Source organism: Pristiophorus japonicus, chromosome 20 (genome assembly GCF_044704955.1).
Source record: "Pristiophorus japonicus isolate sPriJap1 chromosome 20, sPriJap1.hap1, whole genome shotgun sequence".
NCBI lineage: Eukaryota > Metazoa > Chordata > Chondrichthyes > Pristiophoridae > Pristiophorus > Pristiophorus japonicus.
The window spans coordinates 34,644,466-34,669,466 of record NC_091996.1 but is presented as its reverse complement, the minus strand read 5'-3'; the positions used below and the strand labels follow the sequence as shown (position 1 = coordinate 34,669,466).

Below are 25,001 nucleotides of genomic sequence, written 5' to 3'. Positions count from 1 at the left end.
TCCAGGTTAAGAGTGTCTCCCACCTAGTGGTCATTGTTCTCACAGTGTACAACTTAGGTCAGATTATACATGGGTTACAATGCTGGTTGAATACATGACATCACCTCCCCCCCAAAAGTCTTATTGGGATCACAGGTCGAGTCTCTCTGGTGGTTTACGCTCCGTTGTAGAGCACCTGAGTTGGGGCTCCGGTTGTTGGGCGCTGGCCTGAGTGTCTGCTGTTTGCGGTGCCTCAGGCCTATCCAGACTGCCCACAGTGATTGGGCTCTCCTCCCTTTGGTTCCGGTGTTCGGTCACCTGTGGTGGAGTGAACTCTACATCGTGTTCTTCCTCTGCTTCTTCTATGGGGTTGCTGAACCTCCTTTTTGTTGATCCACGTTTGCGCAGCAGATTTGTCCATTGGTAAGTTTAACTACCAGAATCCTATTTCCCTTTTTGGCAATCACAGTGCCTGCGAGCCATTTGGGCCCTGCAGCGTAGTTGAGGACAAAAACAGGATCATTTACATCAATACATCGCGCCCTCGCATTCCTGTCATGGTAGTCATATTGTGGCTGGCGCCTGCTCTCGACAATTTCTTTCATGGCCGGGTGTATAAGGGATAGCCGGGTTTTGAGCATCCTTTTCATTAGCAGCTCTGCGGGTGGAACCCGTGAGTGAGTGTGGTCGGGATCTATAGGCCAACAGGAGGCATGATAAGCGGGTTTTTAGGGAACCCCCTTGGATTCTGAGCATCCCCTGTTTGATTATTTGCACTGCTCGTTCTGCCTGGCCGTTTGAGGCCGGCTTGAACGGTGCCGTTCTGACTTGGTTAATTCCATTGCCTGCCATGAAGTCCTGGAATTCAGTGCTTGTGAAGCACGGGCCATTGTCGCTGACCAAGACGTCCGGTAGATCGTGGGCGGCGAACATTGCCATAGACTTTCTACCGTGGCAGAGGCTGTGCTTGAATTTAAAATGACACACTCGATCCATTTGGAGTAGGCATCTACTACAACCAAAAACATTTTTCCCATGAAAGGACCTGCGTAGTCCACATGGATGCGTGACCAAGGCTTGGCGGGCCATGGCCAGGGGCTAAGGGGGGCTTCCCTGGGCGCATTGCCCAGCTGGGCACACGTGTTGCACCTGTGAACACAAAGTTCCAGATCTGCGTCTATCCCTGGCCACCAAACGTGTGACCTGGCAATTGCCTTCATCATGACAATGCCCGGGTGCTCATTGTGGAGTTCTCTGATGAACACCTCTCTGCCCATCTGGGGCATGACTACGCGGTTTCCCCACAGTAGGCAATCGGCCTGAATCGAGAGCTCATCCCTGCGCCTGTGAAATGGTTTAAATTCCTCAGGGCATGCCCTGTACATGGCTGCCCAGTCCCCATTCAGGACACATTTCTTGACTAGAGACAATAGCGGGTCTCTATTTGTCCAGACTTTAATCTGACGGGCTGTCACGGGTGAGCATTTGCTTCCGAAAGCTTCAATGGCCATGACCATCTCAGCAGCATGCTCGGTAACCCCCTCAGTGGTGGTTAGTGGGAGCCTGCTGAGTGCATCGGCGCAGTTTTCAGTGCCGGGTCTGTGCCGAATTGTATAGTCATAGATGGCTAACGTGAGTGCCCACCTCTGTATGTGGGCCGATGCGTTTGCATTTATGGCCTTGTTGTCGGCCAAAAGGGACGTTAGAGGTTTGTGATCTGTCTCCAGCTCAAATTTCCTGCTAAACAGGTACTGGTGCATTTTTACAGCATATACACATGCGAGCGCCTCCTTTTCTACCATCCCGTAACCCCTTTCTGTCTGGGACAGACTCCTGGAGGCATAAGCTACCAGCTGAAACTGATCCTTGACATTGACATGCTGCAACACACACCCAACACTATAGGCCGACGCATCGCACGTTAACACAAGTTTCTTACATGGGTCATACAGCGTTAACAGAGTGTTGGAACATAACAAATTGCGTGCTCTATTAAAAGTCCTTTCCTGGCTGTCCCCCCAGACCCATTCACGACCTTTGCGTAGGAGCATGTGTAGCGGCTCTAGCAACGTGGTCAATTTGGGAAGAAAGTTACCAAAATAGTTCAGGAGCCCCAGAAACAAATGCAGCTCCGTCGTGTTACGGGGTCTGGGTGCTCTCTGGATCGCTTCCGTCTTGGATGCAGTAGGGCTGATCCTGTCTGCTGCTACCCTCATCCCCAGGAATTCTACCTCTGGAGCTAGGAAGACGCACTTCGCCTTTTTCAGTCGCAGCCCTACCCGGTCCAGTCTGCGTAGCACCTCCTCCAGGTTGTGGAGGTGTTCTTCAGTATCGTAACCTGTGATGAGGATGTCGTCCTGAAAAACCACCGTCCCTGGAATCGAATTGAGGAGGCTTTCCATATTTCGTTGGAAGATCGCGGCGGCCGAGCGAATCACGAACGGACATCTGTTGTACTCAAACAACCCCTCATGTGTCGTGATGGTGGTCAGCTTCTCCGACTCACTCGCCAGCTCCTGGGTTTCATGTAAGCTGAGGTCAGGTCCAATTTTGAAAAAAGTTTGCCACCGGATAGCGTCGCAAAGAGGTCCTCCGCTCTCGGTAGCGGGTACTGGTCTTGGAGTGACACCCGATTGATGGTGGCCTTGTAATCACCACATATCCTGACCGACCCATCCGCCTTGAGCACCGGCATGATCGGGCTCGCCCAGTCACTGAATTCGACTGGCGAGATGATGTCTTCCCTCAGCAGGCGGTCCAATTCGCCTTCTATCTTTTCCCGCATCACATACGGCACCGCTCTGGCCTGGCGTCCGGGTTTATGTGAATCACTACCTTGGCCCCCATGAAAGTGCCGATGCCGGGTTGAAATAATGAGTCAAATTTGTCCAGGATCTGTGAGCATGATACTCGCTCCACAGAGGAAATAGCATTGGCATCGCCCCATTTCCAGTTCATGACAACAAGCCAACTCCTCCCCAGTAGTGCGGGACCGTCCCCTGGGACAATCCAGAGTGGCAACCTGTTCTCCGAATCTTTGTGGGTCACGACTACTGTGGCGCTGCCTAGCACCGGAATGATCTGCTTTGTGTAAGTTCGTAGCTGTGCGTCAATCGCCGATAATTTTGGCCTCCTGGCCTTGGACGCCCACAACTTTTTGAACTGTTTGATACCCATCAGGGACTGGCTGGCCCCCGTGTCTAGCTCCATTGATACTGGGATGCCATTGAGCAGCACTTTCATCATTATCGGTGGCGTCCTGGTGTATGAACTGTATACGTGCTCCACATGAACTCGCTGAACTTCAGCATCCAGCGATTTCCCCCAGCGTTCACTTCTGCAATTTCTGCAGGTATTTTGCTCATCTCTACAAACTCCGTCTGAGTGTGTGCCTCCACGCCTCCAACATAAGCTGTTGTTTGGAACAAAATGTCCCTTGCCAGTCGATCGTCCCTGACTGCCCCTGTGACTGTCCTTGAATGCGCCATTAACAGGTGTTGATGGCCCCATTACTGGCCGCATTGTCCCTTGCAATGGCGTGAATCGCTGTTCAGCTTGTCCTCTGGGTTCGACTACATGTTGGGGCATGCCCGATTGCCCTTGTCTGCCTGGAGAACTGTGTGCTGCTTTAACAATGATGAATCTCTGTCCCAACCATTCCTTAACACAGTACCTCTCATCTGTTCTGCTAGTGGCCATGCTCGCATGGTTTAAATCCCAGTTTCTCGTCGCCATTGATACGTCCTTACTATACAGTATAAATGCACATGAGGCCCATGCTTGAGAGAAGATCAGTCTGTGACCTGTCCTTTATTCCTTAGCACTCAAGTGATGAAGGTGGGTGGAGCTTCCCCTTTTATACCTGAAGGTCCAGGTTAGGAGTGTCTCCCAGTGGTCATTGTTCTCACAGTGCACAACTTAGGTCAGATTATACATGGGTTACAATGCTGGTTGAATACATGACAAAATTCATTTGAGGGAGATCGTTTTTGGACACCTCAATGCTTGTAACAACCAGGAGAGGCCTCGACAAGTGTTCTGGCTCAGCATTCAGTGTCAATGTAGGAGCAGATTTATGGTATGGCCATAAGCAGCAGATTGAGACCGACCAAACTCATCTTATGTTGGGCCTCTACGGCCAGCAGGCAGAGAAGACTTTAATTCCTAGGTCTCAGAGGTCAAAGGCCAGTACCAAACCCACTGCATCACCCAATCTCCCACATTTTTACAGATTTAATATGCAAGAACATTTTGATGGCAACTACAATCTGCACTATAATGGCAGATGCATCATTTAACTGATCAGTGCTCTTTTCAAGCCTAGAAAAATGATATGTAAATAAGGTTACATTGTTCTATTGGAACACTATAGGGTTTTAACAATATACTATTACCTGTATGGATATATAATTTTGATCTGAAAAGTTATATATATATATATATATATAATGATGCTAAAAACAACTTTTTCATCATAAAGATCCAACTAGTGTACTGATGACCTTCAGGGAAGGGAACCTACCGCCCCTACCTAGTCTGGCCTACACGTGACTCCAGTCCCACACCATCTGGTTGAGCCTTAATTATAATTATATATATATAATATATAATATATAAAAAATATAAATATATATATATACTGATGCCAAGGTTTACAAAACAGGGATTGAGAACTATAATAAGCTGCATAGAATGCGTATCATTGTCAAGCACCAAATAAAACACAGCAACATAGACTGTTAAACCTCATAATATAAAGAATTACAAACAATTAATAAGATGACAAGATATTCGTGACAAAAAAAGCTCATATCAGCAACTGACTAACTAGCACACCAAATAAGTTGGGCATCTTCCAATATGTGTAAAAATAAGATGTGAACTCTGTAAGCAAACTAAAACAGACTGCATCAGGGAGAATGACGTGGGGCAATATCTCAGCGATAAAAAAAAACAGGTGTAAAAATAGGAACGGACAAAAGCAAACAGCTGGATGGAAAGTCCAAGGCTAACTCCAAAAGGGCAAGAGGCAGAAGCCACAGGGCCACCCGACAACGTCAAACAGCAAACTGACCAATGCAGTCAACTGAAAACCCTGTAAGTGGAAGTCTGAAGACCACACCAATATTTCCAGAAGGTGGATCACAACTAATTGAGCTAGAGAGTACACATGGTCAGGTCTGAGTGAGCTCCTTTTCACAGTCGCCCAACCCAAGCAGAGTTACAAGCAATTCTAGTCAGAGCCAAAGGATTGGGATGCAGCATGCAGTGGGCAGTCGACAAGATGACCAGTTCAGAGTTCAGGGAGATTACAGCCAATCGATCCAATCCAGAGTGAAGCAAATTGAAATGTGCACTGAAATAGTCTGAGGGTGAAATTCATTACCATCCGGGAGGCGTGAAACTTTTGTGGCAGCACGGAAGTCCCGGCCCGCTCGGTAAATTTGGGTTACCGCCCCCAGAAGGAAGTGGAGGACTATATCAAGCACTCCCCTTCTTTCCTGGGATGGTAATCGGGCGGGCGCCTCACCAGTGCCCAGCACTTGGCCGCGTAGGACTGCCGCATCTGAGGGGCTGATCCCTCAATTAAAGGGAAGGGCCCACGCTGCCGACTCTGTCAAAGAAAAAGACGCCTACCTGGAGCACCGGGGAGCGGGTGAGCTGCGTGATTAGCAGAGGGCCGGGCTGAGCGATCGCGGCCCCGATCCCGCGAAGAAAGCGCATGAGGAGCGGCAACAAAGAGTTATGGGTTTTTTCTGCACTCGGCCACCCCCCCTTTAATTTCCACCCCGGTACGTGTCCCCTGAAGCTGTCGCTGCTATCGCCCCGCGCTGCTTCAGGGGGGCAAAAGCCAATTTTGGGGCCGGGGTGCTCACGGGGCAATGTGCACGGCGAAGATGTCATGATCTCCGGGCGCAGAAGATCGAGGCGCAACGCTGTAGCGCCGTCGCTAAACTCCCGCCCAATATGGCGGGTGTCATTGCCAGCATCGCACCCGGGCGATGAGGCGTTTGCGCCCCATTGGCGTAAATCTGGAACTTGTGGGGTATTTACATCCACGTGTGTGGCGTCCATGGCTATAGGTCTCTGGGAAATCCCGGCCATTGTTTCTAAACGCTCTCTGATTGGCTGGTTCATGGCAGATTTTGCATTCGGCGATATGCAGATAAGATTGACAGAAACTCGTGGGGGAGCGGGTTGGTGTGGGGCGGGGGTGGGGAGAAGACACTTTTCAAAACGCTCGTAATGCTGAGTGCAATTTGCAGCGGAATCGCTGATTACGCCCGAAGAGGAAACTTTACCCCATCAACTCTTCCTCACCACCTCCAACACAAGTTTCAGAATGACATCTCTGAAGATGGACAGGTATGTTATTAGTACGATACAAGGTTTTAAACTGGAACTCCCACAACCGAGTCCAAAATTTTGGAATTATCAACCAAATGCCCTCCTGTTCTCCATCTGCGATTTCAATACCTAATTCGGCAATCCACCATTCGTGTCAAACAGATGAGTGCTTATTCACTCCTGCCTTGCACCCTATCACAGACCGTGCCTTTTGTCCATTCCTCCCCTCCCCCTCTCCCTGCCCCTGCACTTGTTTAAAATCTGTTACATCTCCAACTTTTTCCCGTTCTGAGGAAGGGTCATTGACATGAAATGTTAACTCTGTTCCTCTCTCCACAGAGGCTGCCTGACCCGCTGAGTATTTCCAGCCTTTTCTGGTTTTAGTTTAGATTTCCAGCATCTGCAGTATTTTCCTTTTGTGTGTGAGCTTTTTGTTCATAGAATGCAAGGATACAACTGTGGCACGTTTTCTCAGCAACTGGGACTGTCACTGAAAACTGGAGTCGCTCATCAATATGGATGGCTCGCAATAGTGAGAAACGAGAGGTGTAACAGGAATACCCTATCCAAACCCACCAGAAAAATGGCATACTCTGAGGGATATCAGTCCCTCCCTTGCAAAGAACAGAAATAACCTCTCAGTACGTAACTTGATCACTGTCATTCAGGGAAATGAACTTCAGGAAACATATCAAAAAATCAAATTTAAAAATCCCCTTCCCACCCCCGCAAAATAGGTATTCTCAGGGTACACCCTCATTTGTTTAGGAATCAAGCTCTCAAACCACCTATTCTACTGCAGTGGTTCAAACTTGTTGTAGTCGTTGTTTTTCAGCAGTTTGGCTACTGGAAGAGAATTTTAAAACGGGGAATAAAAAGGATCGATCAACTGGCGGAATTCAAAACTTGTATTTGCCAGCTTGTAATACCACCCCAAGCAGCACATGTCCAGACAAAGAAAACCGGTGCTCGGAGAAGGAATTGCTCTCTCCAGCATTTTCATTTAATGTGTTTCAAGCGTCTACACGGGGAGAACAGATACAAACTGCTTCTCCATTGTTAATACTGAGCCTTCGGTGCCCACGCCAAATGACTCAGTTACCTCGCCGGAGGTGGTTCATTGTCGTCCGCTGGCTGCTCACTGCACAGCTCACTGATGAGGAAAGGGAATTCGGGCCTGTTCACACGGAATATTCAAATTGGTTGCAGCTGCGACATGTAAAATGCAAATTAGGTTGGGGAGAGGGTTAGATATTGCACCCTCTCCCATAACTGACGCGTTGGGAGAGGGTGCAATATCTAACGAGTCAACACCCAGAGTTCTCGGTTACCTTTCGTTTCGACTACACACGCTCACTGTGGCTCAGTATTGCTTCTTCAATGTTGAACACAAGTCCATATCTACAGCATATTCTGAAAACGTATCTGATTTTTAAAATATTCATCAATGGGATGTGGGCATCGCTGGCAAGGCCAGCATTTATTGCCCATCCCTAATTGCCCTTGAGAAGGTGGTGGTGAGCCGCCTTCTTGAACCGCTGCAGTCCGTGTGGTGTCTCTTCAAAGGATACCAGCATCTGGAATTTAATTTCCTGGCCTTCACTGAAGAAATATTGACTTGGGAAGAGACTACAGCCTGGTTCCTGCCATCACCTAAGTGTTCATCTATTCTTTAAACTGAAATCCCTTTTCTCAAGATTCACTGCTGATTAAATATTTAAAAATAATCAAGGCAACAGGAGAGCAACTGATTGTATCTTCAACTAAAAAACACACTTTCTTTCCACAAAACCTTACTTCCTCTTGTGTTAACATTTACCATTAGAATTTCCTATGTCCAACTTTACAATTGAATCACCTGTGTAAACTGTAATGCCGTAGTAATTTTCCCAACAAATCGCTCAAACTATTTTCTGATAACTTTTCATGTGAAAATTTTTGATCCATCAATTCTCTGTTACATATATTCCTAATGTTCAAAATAAAGACTTAAATAAAAATGAACTTGAAAAAACAAATAGGAACGTAGGAACAGGAGTAGAACATTTAGCCCATTGAGCCATTCAATCAGATCATGGCTGATCAGTGACCTAGCTCCATAATCCCACCTTTGTCCCATATCCCTCAATAGCTTTGGTTAACTAAAATCCATCAATCTCAGATTTAAAATGAACAAATGTCCCTGCCATTGCGGAACGGAGTTCCAATCTTCCCCTTTTGTGTGCAGCAGTGTTTCTAAAGCACTCCTGAAAGATCTGGCTCTAATTTTTAGGCTATGTCCCCTAGCCCTAGGCTCCCCAACCACAGAAAATAGTTTATTTCTATCTACCCTATCAGTTCCCCTTATTGGTCTGTAATTTTTAGTCAGTTGCGAAGCAAAGGCGCCAAGTAAGTTTCCCACAAAGATCTTGCGATCTTTTTGGTGAGAAGTTTGGTTTTTCTGACGTTCAATTGAAATCAGCGTCGTTTAATTGGAATCCCATAGCGCACGCTGCTGTCATGGCAATGAGCTGTCTGTCGTGTGGACGTTATCCAAATGTAAGACTTGCCACTAGGGGGCACACCTATGGGAGACCTAAGGGTCACTTGTGCACCCTGGGGCAAGCAGGTATAAAAGGTGATTCACCACGCTGCTTCATCACTCTAGAGTCTGAATAAAGAGACCAAGGTCACAACAGTTTGAGCTTGCGATATAGTCCTACGAATTTATTCTGAACATAACACTGTCTAAGCAGCCAATCAAAATGCAGAATTCTCACAGACTGCGAACCAGGAAATGAGTAAGCTCCTTAGATTAAAAATGTTAAGAGAGCACAAAACAAAGCTTGGGGCCCTCACATGGGGAAAAGGCAAACCTGAAATAAAAAAAATATATATATTTTTAGAAGTTTATAAAAAAAAATGTAATTGTCAGTAAAATGGATAAATTTGACACTCCACAAAATTAAAATTCGTTTTTCAGGGCCATACTGTTTGTTTAGCAGTCAATACATTGTTAAAACCCCAGTTAGATCTAATCCAAAGGGTCTAACTTTTAATGGGGTTTTTAACGCATATTACCGAAGAAGAACAAAGTCTTCATCAGTTTCCCTGATTCACAGATGACAGATTGTTGGTTGTGCATGGGAGGTGCGGTGGGGGGGGGAGTGGGTGACTGAGGGAGAGGGTGCGCGCGTCTAGTGCAGCCAGTGTCACAGCAGTGAATGGCTGAATGCAACGTCAGGATTTCCGCATTGGGATGTGCATACAGCACATCCTAAAGTTATGGTCAGTTGCACAGGGGTAGTAACAGCAAACACTATTGGCTCGCTGTTATTTTCAGTGCCAGAGAGGTTGAATGGTAGAAATTAACACTGATCACGATGTTGAAAGGATGCTTAAACTGAAAAGACCAAGACTTAACTTTCTGTGCCAAGTTCAGTGTGTACCTACCGTGCAAACAGCAACTTCACACCATTTAATGCATTTCAATGGGGAGCCAGGCAGTGTGTTGCATTTTCGCAAAGCTAATGGCAGCCCAGCGCAACCCAGATGGCACATTTTGGATATTTGAGTTTAACCGCACATCTGCCCCTCACCCCAAGTTGCACTGCCATTTGTGCATGAATAACGGTGAGCACCATAAGCCTCACCATTATTTTGGCAACAAAATTGGTCAATTCAATGCCATGGCGAAATAATGCAGATGCTGGAAATCTGAAATAAAAACAGAAAATGCTGAAAATACTCAGCAGGTCAGGCAGCGTCTGTGGAGAGAGACAGAGTTAACGTTTCAGGTCCAGTCCTGACGAAGGTTCATCGACCTGAAACATTAACTCTGTTCCTCTCTACACAGAGGCTGGCTGACCCGCTGAGTATTTCCAACATTTTCTGTGATCAATTTAATGGCCTTGCGTGTATTTTGATCATTTTATTAAAGTCCTTACACCAAGGCCACTCAGAGCACGTGCAGAATATCTAATTTCCCAGGAGGCATCAGTAACAATCAGCTGTACAGATGTTTCCACTTGTGGGGAAGACCAAAACTACAGGACATCAATGTAAGATTGTCACCAAGAAATCAAATAGCGAATTCAGAAGAAACTTCTTCACCCAGAGTGGTGAGAATGTGGAACTCGCTACCACAGGGAATGGCTGAAGCAAATGAGGGAGAAGGGAACAGAGGGTTAAGCTGATAGAGTCAGATGAGGAAAGACAAGAGCAGGCTCGTGTGCAGCATAAACGCTGGCATGGACTGACTGGGTCGAATGGCCTGTTTCTGTGCCGTACCTCCTGTGTAATGCTACAAATAGCTTTCTGTAGAAGCTAACAGTTTCTACTCAGTTGTTTTTCAAAATAATTTGAAGAAAAGCTAGAGGGAATATTTCAAAATCTTTGTTGAAGTAAAATTTTGAATTGAGTTTTTTTGTTGAAACAGGGAGGATGTATTTTTAAAACTTAACCTGCCTGGTCAGGATCGGATTGACCGATTTTACTTTCCATTATTTGCAAAGGGTAAGGTGTAAAGTGAACGGCTAATCCAATCCTGTCAGTTAGTCTCAGAGACTACACAAAGTGTGTATGTGAGAAAGAGAGAGAGAGAGAGAGAGAGTACTGATCACACAATGGCTGTAGCTTTGCACTTGTGTTCTATAAAGTTTAGAAAGTATGTTAAACTGAGAGAGCCTGGGACCAGCGAGAGGGTGACAGATGGAGAGAGAGAGTGTGTGTACTGATCACATAACTGGTGTCGCTATTGGTTTGTGCTCTATCAACTTTAGAAAGTACATTAAACTGCGAGAGAGAGCACCTGGGCTCAGCGAGACAGAGAGAGAGAGAGAAACAATGGGATCAGCCGGCCGGCCGGCAGAGCAAGCTGGAATACTGCCTGGTCCGATAGGCAGAGGGCTTTGTCCGGTTAGAGGGCCACGCCTCATTAGAAACATAGAAAATAGGTGCAGGAGTAGGCCACTCAGCCCGCACCACCATTCAATATGATCATGGCTGATCATGCAACTTCAGTACCCCATTCCTGCTTTCTCTCCATATCCCTCGATCCCTTTAGTCGTAACGGCTGCATCTAACTCCCTTTTGAATATATCTAATGAACTGGCCTCAACAACTTGCTGTGGTAGAGAATTCCACAGGTTCACAATTCTCGGAGTGAAGAGGTTTCTCCTCATCTCGATCCTAAATGACTTACCCCTTATCCTTAGACTGTGATCCCTGGTTCTGGACTTCCCCAACATCGGGAACATTCTTCCTGCATCTAAACTGTCCAATCCCATCAGAATTTTATGTTTCTATGAGGTCCCCTCTCATTCTTCTAAATTCCAGTGAATTTAAGACTAGGCGATCCAGTCTTTCTTCATATGTCAGTCCTACCATCCCGGGAATCAGTGTGGTGAACCTTCGCTGCACTCCCTCAATAGTAAGAATGTCCTTTCTCAGATTAGGAGACCAAAACTGTACACAATATATTCAAGGTGTGACCTCACCAAGGCCCTATACAACTGCAATAAGACCACCCTGCTCCTATACTCAAATCCTCTCGCTATGAAGGCCAACATGCCATTTGCCTTCATTACCATCTGCTGTACCTGCATGCCTACTTTCAATGACTGATGTACCATGACTCGTTGCACCTCCCCTTTTCCTAATCGGTCACCATTCAGATAATATTCTGCCTTTCTGTTTTTGCCACCAAAGTGGATAACCTCACATTTATCCACATTATACTGCATCTGCCATGCATTTGCCCATTCACCTAACCTGTCCAAGTCACCCTGCAACCTCTTAGCTTCCTCCTCACAGCTCACACTGCCACCCAGCTTAGTGTCATCTGCAAACTTAGAGGTATTACATTCAATTCCTTCGTCCAAATCATTAATGTATATTGTAAATAGCTGGGGTCCCAGCACTGAACCCTGCGATAGCGCACTAGTCACAGCCTACCATTCTGAAAAGGGCCCATTTATTCCTACTCTTTGCTTCCTGTCTGTCAACCAGTTCTCTATCCACGTCAATACATTACCCCCAATACCATGTGCTTTAATTTTGCACACTAATATCTTGTGTGGGACCTCGTCAAAAGCCTTTTGAAAGTCCAAATATACCACATCCACTGGTTCTCCCTTGTCCACTCTACTAGTTACATCCTCAAAAAATTCTAGAAGATTCATCAAGCATGATTTCCCTTTCATAAATCCATGCTGACTTGAACCAATCCTGTCACTGCTTTCTAAATGCGCTGCTATTACATCTTTAATAATTGATTCCAACATCTTCCCCACTACCGATGTCAGGCTAACCAGTCTATAATTCCCTGTTTTCTCTCTCATTCCTTTTTTAAAAAATGGGGTTACATTAGCTAGCCTCCAATCTATAGCAACTGTTCCAGAATCTTTTTAGACTGTGACCGCTGGTTCTGGACTTCCCCAACATCAGGAACATTCTTCCTTCATCTAACCTGTCCACTCCCGTCAGAATTTTATATGTTTCCATGAGGTCCCCTTTCATTCTTCTAAATTCCAGTGAATATAAGCCTAGTCGATCCATACTTTCTTCATATGCAAGTCCTACCATCCCAGGAATCAGTCTGGTGAACCCTTGCTGCATCCACTATTTCTAGGGCCACTTCCTTAAGTACTCTGGGATGCAGTTATTGTGTTCCCAGCAAGCTTCCTCTCATACTCTATTTTCCTTCTCCTAATTAAACCCTTAGTCCTCCTCTGCTAAATTCTAAATTTCTCCCAGTCCTCAGGTTTGCTGCTTTTTTTGGCCATTTTATATACCTCTTCCTTGGATTTAACACTATCCCTAATTTCATTGTAAGCCACGGTTGAGCCACCTTCCCTGTTTTATTTTTACACCAGACAGGGATGTACAATTGTTGAAGGTCATCCATGTGATCTTTAAATGTCTGCCATTGCCTATCCACCGTCAATCCTTTAAGTATCATTCGCCAGCCTATTCTAGGCAATTCACGACTCATACCATCAAAGTTATCTTTCTTTAAGTTCAGGACCCGAGTCTCTGAATTAACCGTGTCACTCTCCATCTTAAATGAAGAATTCTACCACATTATGATCACTCTTCCCCAAGGGGCCTCACACAACAAGATTGCTAATTAATCCTCTCTCATTACACAAGACCCAGTCGAAGATGGCCAGCCCTCTAGTTGGTTCCTCAACATACTGGTCTAGAAAACCATCCCTTATACACTTCAGGGAATCCTCCTCCACAGTATTGCTACCAGTTTGGTTAGCTCAATCTATATGTAGATTAAAGTCACCCATGATAACTGCTGTGCCTTTATTGCACGCAACCCTAATTTCCTGTTTGATGCCATCCCCAACCTCACTGCTACTGTTTGGTGGTCTGTACACAACTCCCACTAGTGTTTTCTGCCCTTTGGTGTTCTGCAGCTCTACCCATACAGATTCCACATCATGCAAGCTAATGTCCTTCCTTACTATTGCGTTAATCTCCTCTTTAACCAGCAACGCTACCCCATCTCCTTTTCCTTTCTGTCTATCCTTCTTGAATATTGAATATACCTCGATGTTGAGTTCCCAGCCTTGGTCACCCTGGAGCCATGTCTCCATAATCCCAATTATATCATATCCGTTAACAGCTATCTGCGCAGTTAATTCGTCCACCTTATTATAAATGCTCCTCGCATTGAGACACAGAGCCTTCAGGCTTTTTTTTTTAAAAACACTCTTTGTCCTTTTAGAATTTTGCTGTAATGTGGCCCTTTTTGATTTTTGCTTTTGATTTATCTGCTCTCCACTTTTCCTTATCTCCTTTCTATCTTTTGCTTCTGCCCTCATTTTACTTCCCTCTGTCTCCCTGCATAGATTCCCACCCCCCAGCCATATTAGTTTAACCCCTCCCGAACAGCACTAGCAAACACTCCGCCTAGGACATCAGTTCCGGTCCTGTCCAGGTGCAGACCGTCCGGTTTGTACTGGTCCCACCTCCCCCAGAATCGGTTCCAATGTCCCAGGAATTTGAATCCTTCCCTCTTGCACCATGGCTCAAGCCATGTATTCATCTTAACTATCCTGCTATTCCTACTCTGACTAGCATGTGGCACTGGTAGCAATCCTGAGATTACTACCTTTGAGGTCCTACATTTTAGTTTAACTCCTAGCTCCCTAAATTCAACTTATAGGACCTCATCCCGTTTTTTTACCTATATTGTTGGTACCTATATGCACCACGACAACTGGCTGTTCACCCTCCCCCTTCAAAATGTCCTGCAGCCGCTCCAAGACATCCTTGACCCTTGCACCAGGGAGGCAACCTACCATCCTGGAGTCTTGATTGCGGCCGCAGAAAGGCCTATCTATTCCCCTTACAATAGAATCCCCTATCACTATCGCTCTCCCACTCTTTTTCCTGCCCTCTTGTGCAGCAGAGCCACCCATGGTGCCATGAACTTGGCTGCTGCTGCCTTCCCCTGATGAGTCATCTCCCTCAACAGTACACAAAATGGTGTATCTGTTTTGGAGGGAGATGACTCATGGTACAGGCGGCTGTTGCCCAGAAACTGGGTGTCCCGGAGGCTGACCTGGCCAGCAGGAAGGTAGGGCCTGGTGGGACAGATAGGGTTAGCAGGGAAGGGGAGGAGTCCAGGGCAGCAGCAACCTGCATTATTCTTGGTGAACATTACCTACGTTGGCCCCACAAAAATAATTTGATACTTACCGATTTGGTGCCTCTTCTGCTGTACAGCTGGACAGAGCTGGCACGGCACACACGTCTCTCAAAATTGCAACTGGGGGACCTCTATCTTTCATAGGACCCTGGTTTGCACATTACAAGGGTCTACCACCTAAACACAGGCCGCTCAACAGATAGCCGCTTTGAGGACAGTGTCGGTGTGAATGGGGGTGGTAATATTGTTGGGGCTGCTACCAGCCCCACTTACATTAGGTGGCCCAAGTTAAGATCTACCTCCATGTCATCCCTCGGGATACTATTAGTTTCAATATTCTCACTTCTGTTTTGTTAAAAATGGGAAATGCTTAAGTTGCTTTGCACCTGTCAGACTGAGACGGAAATGCAGTTCAACTGCTGGCTGAAGGGCATTATTACAGTGAGAAGTTTATCCATTCATAATGATTCTATCAAACATACAGCAGGAAAACATGACTTTAAGGTGGGGACTGAATTATATCCATATGCCCAATTATCACCCACCCACAGACTCCACATCACCTTAGGACAACACTTGGTGTTGTCTTTCCTGATTGATTCCCTGTGGTGTTGCACATGGGGAACTGATGGGAGGGTGTAATTATGGGAAGACAGGTTTAAATAGGCAGCTTCCAGAATAAATGTGAATGTAGAATGGAAGACGTTGGCAGGAAATTGCACAAACATAAAAGTTATATATAATGTGCCAAAAATCCCGGCCTTGCCGGGTCGGTATGGAGAGCGCACGGACCCGGCAAGGCCGCACAAAAGCCGGTTTTTGGGGCAAGGTGCGCATGCGCCGAAAACCAGCTTTTCCGATTGGTCAAGATTTCTCTAGACAGATCCTCGCCATCCCTGGGAGAAGGATATCTGTGCAGGAGAGATTGGGCTATTTGTCCAACTCCCGCCCAGCGAATGTCCTTCATAGCTTACTTTTACCAGCGTAAGAGTTTTAAAACATATAAAAATTAAATTTAAATCATTAATTTTTCTGTTAAAAATCCTATCCATTAAGGTAAGTTTATTTTTAATTCTATTAAAGCACATTAAAAAAAGTTTTTTTAAATATTTTTTTCTAAAACATTTAATTACAATTAATTTTAAATATGTGAGGTGCTTTTTTTTAAATTTATTATGTTGTGTTTCTTGTTTTAGGGGGTTATTCTCATTGATTGTGATGGGAACTTGTAAAAACGGAGATCCCATTATTACCAATGATAATACTGAAGTGTGATTGGTGGTCCAGGCCTACGTGACCCATGCATTTCCACACATACAAAGTATGTTCCGTGCTCTTCTCAATCTTCCTTGCTGCCATGCTCCACCTTACAGTCAACAAGCTCCCCGCTGGAGTGGAACTAAACTACAGAACCAGTGGGAAGCTGTTCAACTTCGTCGGCTCCAGGCCAGGTCCACGACCACCCCAACCTCTGTCATCGAGCTACAGTACGCGGACGACGCCTGCGTCTGCGCACATAGAGGCTGAACTCCAGGACATAGTCAATGTATTTACTGAGGCGTACGAAAGCATGGGCCTTACGCTAAACATCCGCAAGACAAAGGACCTCCATCGGCCTGTCCTCGCCGCACAGCACTGCCCCCCAGGCATCAAGATCCATTTCCCATACCTCAGGAGCCTCTTATCAACAAGAGCAGACATCAAAGACGAAGTCCAACACCGCCTCCAGTGCACCAGCACAGCCTTCGGCCGCCTGAGGAAAAGAGTGTTTGAAAAACAGGCCCTCAAATCCACCACCAAGCTCATGGTCTACAGGGTTGTAGTACCCGTAATACCCGCCCTCCTGTATGGCTCAGAAACATGGACTATGTATAGTAGACACCTCAAGTCGCTGGAGAAATACCACCAACGATTACTCTGCAAGATCCTACAAATCCCCTGGAAGGACAGACGCACCAACGTTTGCGTCCTTGTCCAGGCCAACATCCCCAGCATTGAAGCACTGACCACACTCGACCAGCTCCGCTGGGCAGGCCATATAGTTCGCATGCCAGTCACGAGACTCCCAAAGCAAGTGCTCTACTCAGAACTCCTTCACGGCAAGTGAGACAAAGGTGGGCAGAGGAAACGTTACAAGGACACCCTCAAAGCCTCCTTGATAAAATGTGACATCCCTACTGACACCTGGGAGTCCCTGGCCAAAGACCGCCCCAAGTGGAGGAAGTGCATCTGGGAGGGCGCTGAGCACCTTGAGTCTCGTCACCGAGAGCATGCAGAAATCAAGCGCAGGCAGCGAAAGGAGCGTGCGGCAAACCAGACTCCTCATCCACCCTTTCCTTCAACCACTATCTGTCCCACCTGTGACAGGGACAGTGGTTCTCATATTGGACTGTACAGCCACCTAAGAACTCACTTTTAGAGTGGAAGCAAGTCTTCCTCAATTCCAAGGGACTGCCTATGATGATGATGACGTACAGGGAAGTCATCTCTCCGTACGCTGCGTAGTGAAAGAAGGCGTTTGACTGCAATCGATTGCCTCCGTGACCACCAGGTATCTTCGGTAAAAAATTTCGGGTCGTAGGCATTTGTCCGAAGGAAGCCTCCGACCGCAATTTTCCCCCAACTATAGATAAAATAAAATCTTTGGGTTATTTTGAGTTTATCTTCAATGATTAGTGACAAAGTGCCAGCCGTGGCTCAGTGGGCAGCACTCTCGCCTCTGAGACAGAAGGTTGTGGGTTTAAGTCCAACTCCAGGGACTTGAGCACAAAAATCTAGGCTGACACTCAAGTACTGTGCTGAGGGTGCGCTGCACTGTCGGAGGTGCCATCTTTTGAATGAGGCATTAAACCGAGGCCCCGTCTGCTCTCTCAGGTGGACGTAAAAGATCCCATAGCACTATTTCGAAGAAGAGCAGGGAAGTTACCCTAATATTTATCCGTCAACCAATATCACTAAGAACAGATTATCTGTTCATTATCACATTGCTGTTTGTGGGAGCTTGTTGTGCACAAATTGGCTGCTGCGTTTCCTACATTACAACATTGACTACACTTGTAATGTACTTCATTGGTTGTAAAGCACTTTGAGACATTTGGTGGTCATGAAATGCGCTATATAAATGCAGGTCTTTCTTTCAATCCACTGAGAACAATTGGTAATGTTGTTTTTATTCAGGATTACATAGCACAGAAACAGGCCATTCGACCCAACCAGTCTATGCCGCCGTTTATGCTCCACTCGAGCCTCCTCCCATCTTTCCCCATCTAACTCTATCAGCATAACCCTCTGTCCCTTCTCCCTCATATGCTTATCTAACCTCCCTTAAATGCATCGATACTATTCACCTCAACCACTCCCTGTGGCAGCGAGTTCCACATTCTCACCACTCTTTGGGTAAAGAAGTTTCTTCTCAATCCCCTACTGGATTTCTGGGTGACGATTTTATATTGATGGCCTCTAGTTCTGCTCTTCCCCACAAGTGGAAACACTCCGTGTCTACTCTATCAAAACCGTTCATAATTTAAAAGACCTCTATTAGGTCACCTTTGCAAGAGAAGAGACCCAGCCTGTTCATCCTTTCCTGATATGTATACCCTTGCATTTCTGGCATCAGCCTTGTAAATCTTCTCTGCACCCTCTCCAGTGCCTCTATATCCTTTGTTTAATATGGTAACCAGAATTGTACACAGTACACCAAGGTTTCAATACAAGTTTAGCATAACTGCTCTCCTTTTCAATTCTATCCCTCTGGAAATAAATCCGACTGCTTGGTTTGCGTTTTTATGGCCTTATTGACCTGCGCCACTACTTTCAGTGAGTTGTTACAGCCTCAGTCCGCTGAAATCTATGGGTAACACTAAGCATAGAAATTTACAGCAGAAAGAGGCGATTTTGGCCCATCGAGTCCGTGCCAGCTGACAAAGAGCCGCACGGCGCTTGGTCAGCAGCCCTAAAGGTTACATATAAACCTATGAACAATGACGGAAAGGCAAAGAGCACCCAGCCCAACCAGTCCACCTCACACAACTGCGATACCCCTTATACTGAAACATTCTACACTCCACCCCAACCGGAGCCATGTGATTTCCTGGGAGAGGCAAAAACCAGATAAAAACCTAGGCCAATTTAGGGAGAAAAAATCTGGGAAAATTCCTCTCAGACCCATCAAGGTGATTGACATCAGTCAAGGAGATCACCCTGGCCGTATTCTATTCCCTGCAATACTTACCATTATATTGGTGCCATCCAACAACAGGTCATCCAGTCTAATCCCAATTACAAGCTCTAGGTCCGTAACCCTGCAGGTTATGGCACTTTAAGTGACCATTCACCCATCTCTTAAAAGTGATGAGGGTTTCTGCATCCACCACTCTTCCAGGCAGCAAGTTCCAGATCCCCACAACCCTTGCCTAAAGAAGCCCCCCCTCAAATCACCTCTCAACCTTCCACCAATCATCTTAAAATTATGCCCCCTCGTAAAGGCACCTCAATATTTTGTACACCTCAATGAGGTCTTCTCTCAAACTCCTCCGTTCCAATGAGAACAAACCCAGCCTATCCAATCTGTCCTCATAACTAAGATTCTCCATTCCAGGCAGCACCCTCTCTAGTGCAATCACGTCCTTCCTATAATACGGCGACCAGAACTGCACGCAGTACTCCAGCTGTGGCCTAACCAAAGTATTATACAATTTAAGCATAACCTCCCTGCTCTTATATTCTATGCCTCAGCCAATAAAGGCAAGGATTCTGTATGCCTTCTTAACCACCTGGCTGCTACTTTCAGGGATCTGTGGACAAGCACTCCAAGGTCCCTTTGTTCATCTGCACTATTAAGTGGCCTACCGCTTAATGTGTATAACCTTTCCTTATTAGCCCTCCCAAAGTGCATCACCTCACACGTTTTTGGATTAAATTCTATTTCCCACTGCATTGCCCACCTGACCAGTGGATTGATATCCTCCTGCAGCCCATAACTTTCCTCTTCATTATCAACCACACAGCCAATTTTAGTGTTGTCTGCAAACTTCTTAATCATATATTCAAATCTAAATCATTGATATATATCACAAAAAGCAAGGGACCCAGTACTGAGCCCTGCGGAACCCCACTGGAAACATCCTTCCAGTCACAAAAATATCCATCAATCATTACCCTTTGCTTCCTATCTCCAAGCCAATTTTGGATCCAACCTGCCACTTTGCCCTATAACCAATGGGCTTCATGACCAGTCTATCATGTGGGATCTTATCAAAAGCCTTGCTAAAGTGCATATATACTACATCGTATACACTACCCTCATCAACCCTCTTAGTTATCTCCTCAAAAAATTTAATCAGGTTAGTCAAACACGATTGTCCCTTAACAAATCCATGCTGGCCGTCCCTAATTAATCCCTGCATTTTCAAATGCAGATTTAGCCTGTCTTTCACGATTTTCTCCAATAATTTTCCCACCAGTGAGCTTAGGCTGGCAGACCTGTAATTACTTGGCCTATCCCTTTTCCCCTTCTTAAACAAGGATACCACATTAGCAGTCCTCCAATCCTCTGGCACCATGCCCAAATCCAAAGAGGACTGGAAAATGATGGTCACTGCTATTTCCTCCTTTACTTTGCTCATCAGCCTGGGATGCATTTCATCCGGGCCTGGGGACTAATCTATTTTCAAAGCTGTTAAACCCCTTAATATTTCTTCTCTCACTATATTTATTTCATCCAGAATATCACACTCCTCCTCGATAGCAGTTACCTCTTCCTTTGTCAAAACAGATGCAAAAAATTAGTTAAGAACCCTACCAACATCTTCCACCTCCTCACAATGATTGCCTTCATGGTCTCTAATAGGCCCTACCCTTTCTTTAGTTAAATAGAAACACAGAAACATAGAAAATAGGTGCAGGTGCAGACCATTCAGCCCTTCGAGCCTGCACCACCATTCAATATGATCATGGCTGATCATGCAACTTCAGTACCCCATTCCTGACTTCTCTCCATACCCCCTGATCCCTTTAGCCAGAAGGGGCACATCTAACTCCTTTTTGAATATATCTAACGAACTGGATTCAACAACTTTCTGTGGTAGAGAATTCCATAGATTCACAATTCTCAGGGTGAAAAAGTTTCTCCTCGTCTCGGTCCTAAATGGCTTACCCCTTATCCTTAGACTGTGACCCCTGGTCTGGAATTCCCCAACATCGGGAACATTCTTCCTGCATCTAAACTGTCCAATCCCATCAAAATTTTATGTTTCTATGAGGTCCCCTCTCATTCTTCTAAATTCCAGTGAATATAAGACTAGTCAATCCAGTCTTTCTTCATGTGTCAGTCCTGCCATCCCGGGAAAAAGTCTGGTGAACCTTCACTGCACTCCCTCAATAGCAAGAATGTCCTTCCTCAGACTAAGAGAACAAAACTGCACACAATACTCAAGGTGTGGTCTCACCAAGGCCCTGTACAACTGCACCAAGACCTCCCTGCTCCTATACTCAAATCCTCTCGCTATGAATGCCAACTTACCATTTGCTTTCTTTACTGCCTGCTTTACCTGCATGCCTGATGTACCATGACATCCAGGTATCATTGCACCTCCCCTTTTACTAATCTGTCACCATTCAGATAATAATCTACCTTCCTGTTTTTGCCACCAAAGTGGATAACCTCACAATTATCCACATTATACTGCATCTGCCATGCATTTGCCCACTCACCTAACCTGTCCAAGTCACCCTGCAGCCTCCTAGTATCCTCCTCACAGCTCACACTGCCACTCAGCTTAGTGTCATCAGCAAATTTGGAGACATTACACTCAATTCCTTCCTCTAAAAAATTAATGTATATTGTAAATAGCTGGGGTCCCAGCAGTGAACCTTGCGGTACCCCACTAGTCACTGCCTGCCATTCTGAAAAGGGCCCATTTATTCCTACTCTTTGCTTCCTGTCTTCCAAACAATTCTCTACCCACATCAATACATTACCCCCAATACCATGTGCCTTAATTTTGCACACTAATCTCTTGTGTGGGACCTTGTCAAAAGCCTTTTGAAGTCCAAATACACCACATCCACTGGTTCTCCCTTATCCACTCTACTAGTTACATCCTCAAAAAATTCTAGAAGATTTGTCAAGCATGATTTCCTATGCTGACTTGGACCGATCCTGTCACTGCTTTCCAAATGCACTGCTATTACATCTTTAATAATTGATTCCAGCATTTTCCCCACTACCGATGTCAGGCTAACCGGTCTATAATCCCCTGTTTTCTCTTTCCCTCCTTTTTTAAAAAGTGGAGTTACATTAGCTATCCTCCAGTCCATAGGAACTGATCCAGAATCCATGGAATGTTGGAAAATGACCAACAATGCATCTACTATTTCTAGGGTACTTCCTTAAGTATTCTGGGATGCAGACTATCAGGCCCTGGGGATTTATCGGCCTTCAATCCCATCAATTTCCCTAACACCATTTCCTGACTAATAAGGATTTCCCTCACTTCCCACAGTTCCTCCTTCTCGCTAGACCCTCGGTCCCCTAGTATTTTCAAGAGGTTATTTGTGTCTTCCTTAGTGAAGACAGAACCAAAGTATTTGTTCAATAGGTCTGCCATTTCCTTATTCCCCATTATGAATTCACCCGATTCTGACTGCAAGGGACCTATATTAGTCTTCACTAACCTTTTTCTCTTCACATATCTATAGAAGCTATTGCAGTTAGTTTTTAGGTTCCATGCAAGCTTACTCTCATACTCTATTTTCCCCCTCCTAATTAAACCCTTAGTCCTCCTCTGCTGAATTCTAAATTTTTCCCAGTCCTCAGGTTTGCTACTTTTTCTGGCCAATTTATATGCCTCTTCCTTGGAATTAACACTATCCCTAATTTCCCTTGTTAGCCATGGTTGAGCCACCTTTCCCATTTTATTTTCACGCCAGACAGGGATGTACAATTGTTGTACTTCATCCATGTGATCTTTAAATGTCTGCCATTGCCTATCCACCTTCAAGTATCATTCGCCAGTCTATCCTAGCCAATTCACGTCTCATACCATCGAAGTTACCTTTCTTTAAGTTCAGGACGCTAGTCTCTGAATTAACTGTGTCACTCTCCATCTTAATGAAGAATTCTACCATATTATGATCACTCTTCCCCAAGTGGCCTTGTACAACAAGAGTGCTAATTAATCCTCTCTCATTACACAAGACCCAGTCTAGGATGGCCTGCTCGCTAGTTGGTTCCTCAACATATTGGTCGAGAAAACCATCCAGGAAATCCTCCTCCACAGTATTGCTACCAGTTTGGTTAGCCCAATCTATATGTAGATTAAAGTCACCCATGATAACTGCTGTACCTTTATTGCACGCAACCCTAATTTCCTGTTTGATGCGATCTGCAACCTCACGACTACTGTTTGGTGGTCTGTACACAACTCCCACCAATGTTTTCTGCCCTTTGGTGTTTCGCAGCTCTACCCATATAGATTCCACATCATCCAAGCTAATGTCCTTCTTTACTATTACGTTAATCTCCTCTTTAACCAGTAACACTACCCAACCTCCTTTTCCTTTCTGTCTATCCTTCCTGAATATTGAATACCCTTGGATGTTGAGTTCCCAGCTTTGGTCACTCTGGAGCCATGTCTCCGTAATCCCAATTACATCATATCCATTAACAGCTATCTGCGCAGTTAATTCATCCACCTTATTACAAATACTTCTCGCATTGAGACTCAGAGCCTTCAGGCTTGTTTTTTTTAAACACTCTTTGTCCTAATATATTCATAGAACATCTTGGGGTTTTCCTTAATTTTATTGGCCATGAATTTCTTGTGCTCTCTCTTAGCATTCCTAATATCTTTTTTAATTTTGCCTCTTAACTTTCTATATTCCTCTAAAGATTCTATAGTATTAAGCTGGTGGATGTGCTCTAATTCCCTAACAATGGGAGATCTGGGAACCAACTGTCAGCAAAATCATATGAGCAAGTAGATCATTACAGAATATGGTGACATCAGTAAGTATTTTATGAACTAAAAGTTATTTGTAAATCTCAATTGATTGAACCAATGTCGCCATGTTTACTAAGAGTAGCTCTCCAAGAACTGTCTGTGTTACTGTTCAGACAATCGTTGCACCGTTTGCCCCGACTTTCTCTGCTATTCACCTCACGCCACCTGTGAGCAGGTCTCTCCCAGTCACAGGCTATCGCTGTTGTTCCAATTTGGCTCGGTTTGTGAGACTGTTAAAACAAAAGTTAGCGCAAACACACACGGCCCCGGCATGCTGGCGCTCGCTCGAGAAGTCGAAGCGTTAGTTTGGGGAAGGGAGAGACAACACAAAGTGAAATAGTAAACTTACTGGCTGTGGTATCCGCCACCTTCAGGAAACAGAGCGGGAGAAACAGCGAGATAATCCTGGCAGCTGCGGGGTGAAGCCACAAACATGGTGAAGGAACTGTTTAAACATTACACTCGGTTAAAGCAGAGAGAGGAGGGGGGGGAGGGGGAATAAAGTTAGTCAGTAAAGTGTAGCGTTCCCTTCACCTTCCATTGCAGAAGACCAGGCGATGTCTCTGGACTTTCTCCAAGTTTAAACAGGACAAACTGCAAGCAGCTTCAGTTTCTGGGGAAATGGCATTTGCCAATTGCTGTCCGCGCCTGCCGAGGGAGGCAACTTGCCGGAGAGCCTTACTGCCCAAACTCTGCTCAGATCAGGCACTGCGTCAGCTGGGCTTCTCTGTGACCGCTCACGACATGACTGGAAGTAGAGATGTGTCTTCAAAAAAATACCACCGACCGTTTGGATGGGCGGAGATTAATGCAGAGTCGCCAAGTCTCACTCATTTACAAATACATCCTGCTCAAGCATTTTGATTTGCAAATGTGACCTTATCTAATACATCATAGGCAGTCCCTCGGAATCGAGGAAGACTTGCTTCCACTCCTGAAGTAAGTTCTTTGGTGGCGGAACAGTCCAACACGAGAGCCACAGACCCTGTCACAGGTGGGACAGATAGTCATTGAGGTAAGAGGTGGTT

At 45.6% G+C, this 25,001-nt stretch overlaps 1 protein-coding gene across 1 annotated transcript in view; it reads right to left on the bottom strand.

Annotated features, from left to right (window-relative positions):
* The window catches only part of LOC139232474 (prostaglandin G/H synthase 1-like), a 165,595-nt gene extending 140,834 nt beyond the window's left edge, over positions 1-24,761 (bottom strand). Inside the window, exons 1-2 of the mRNA XM_070862722.1 lie at positions 24,508-24,761; positions 24,323-24,385 (exon numbers count right to left, since the gene is read on the bottom strand). Of these exons, the coding sequence (XP_070718823.1) occupies positions 24,323-24,385; positions 24,508-24,514 (70 nt within the window). The 5' untranslated portion in view covers positions 24,515-24,761. The remainder of the gene's footprint in view (positions 1-24,322; positions 24,386-24,507) is intronic.
* Positions 24,762-25,001: the final 240 nt, after the last annotated feature.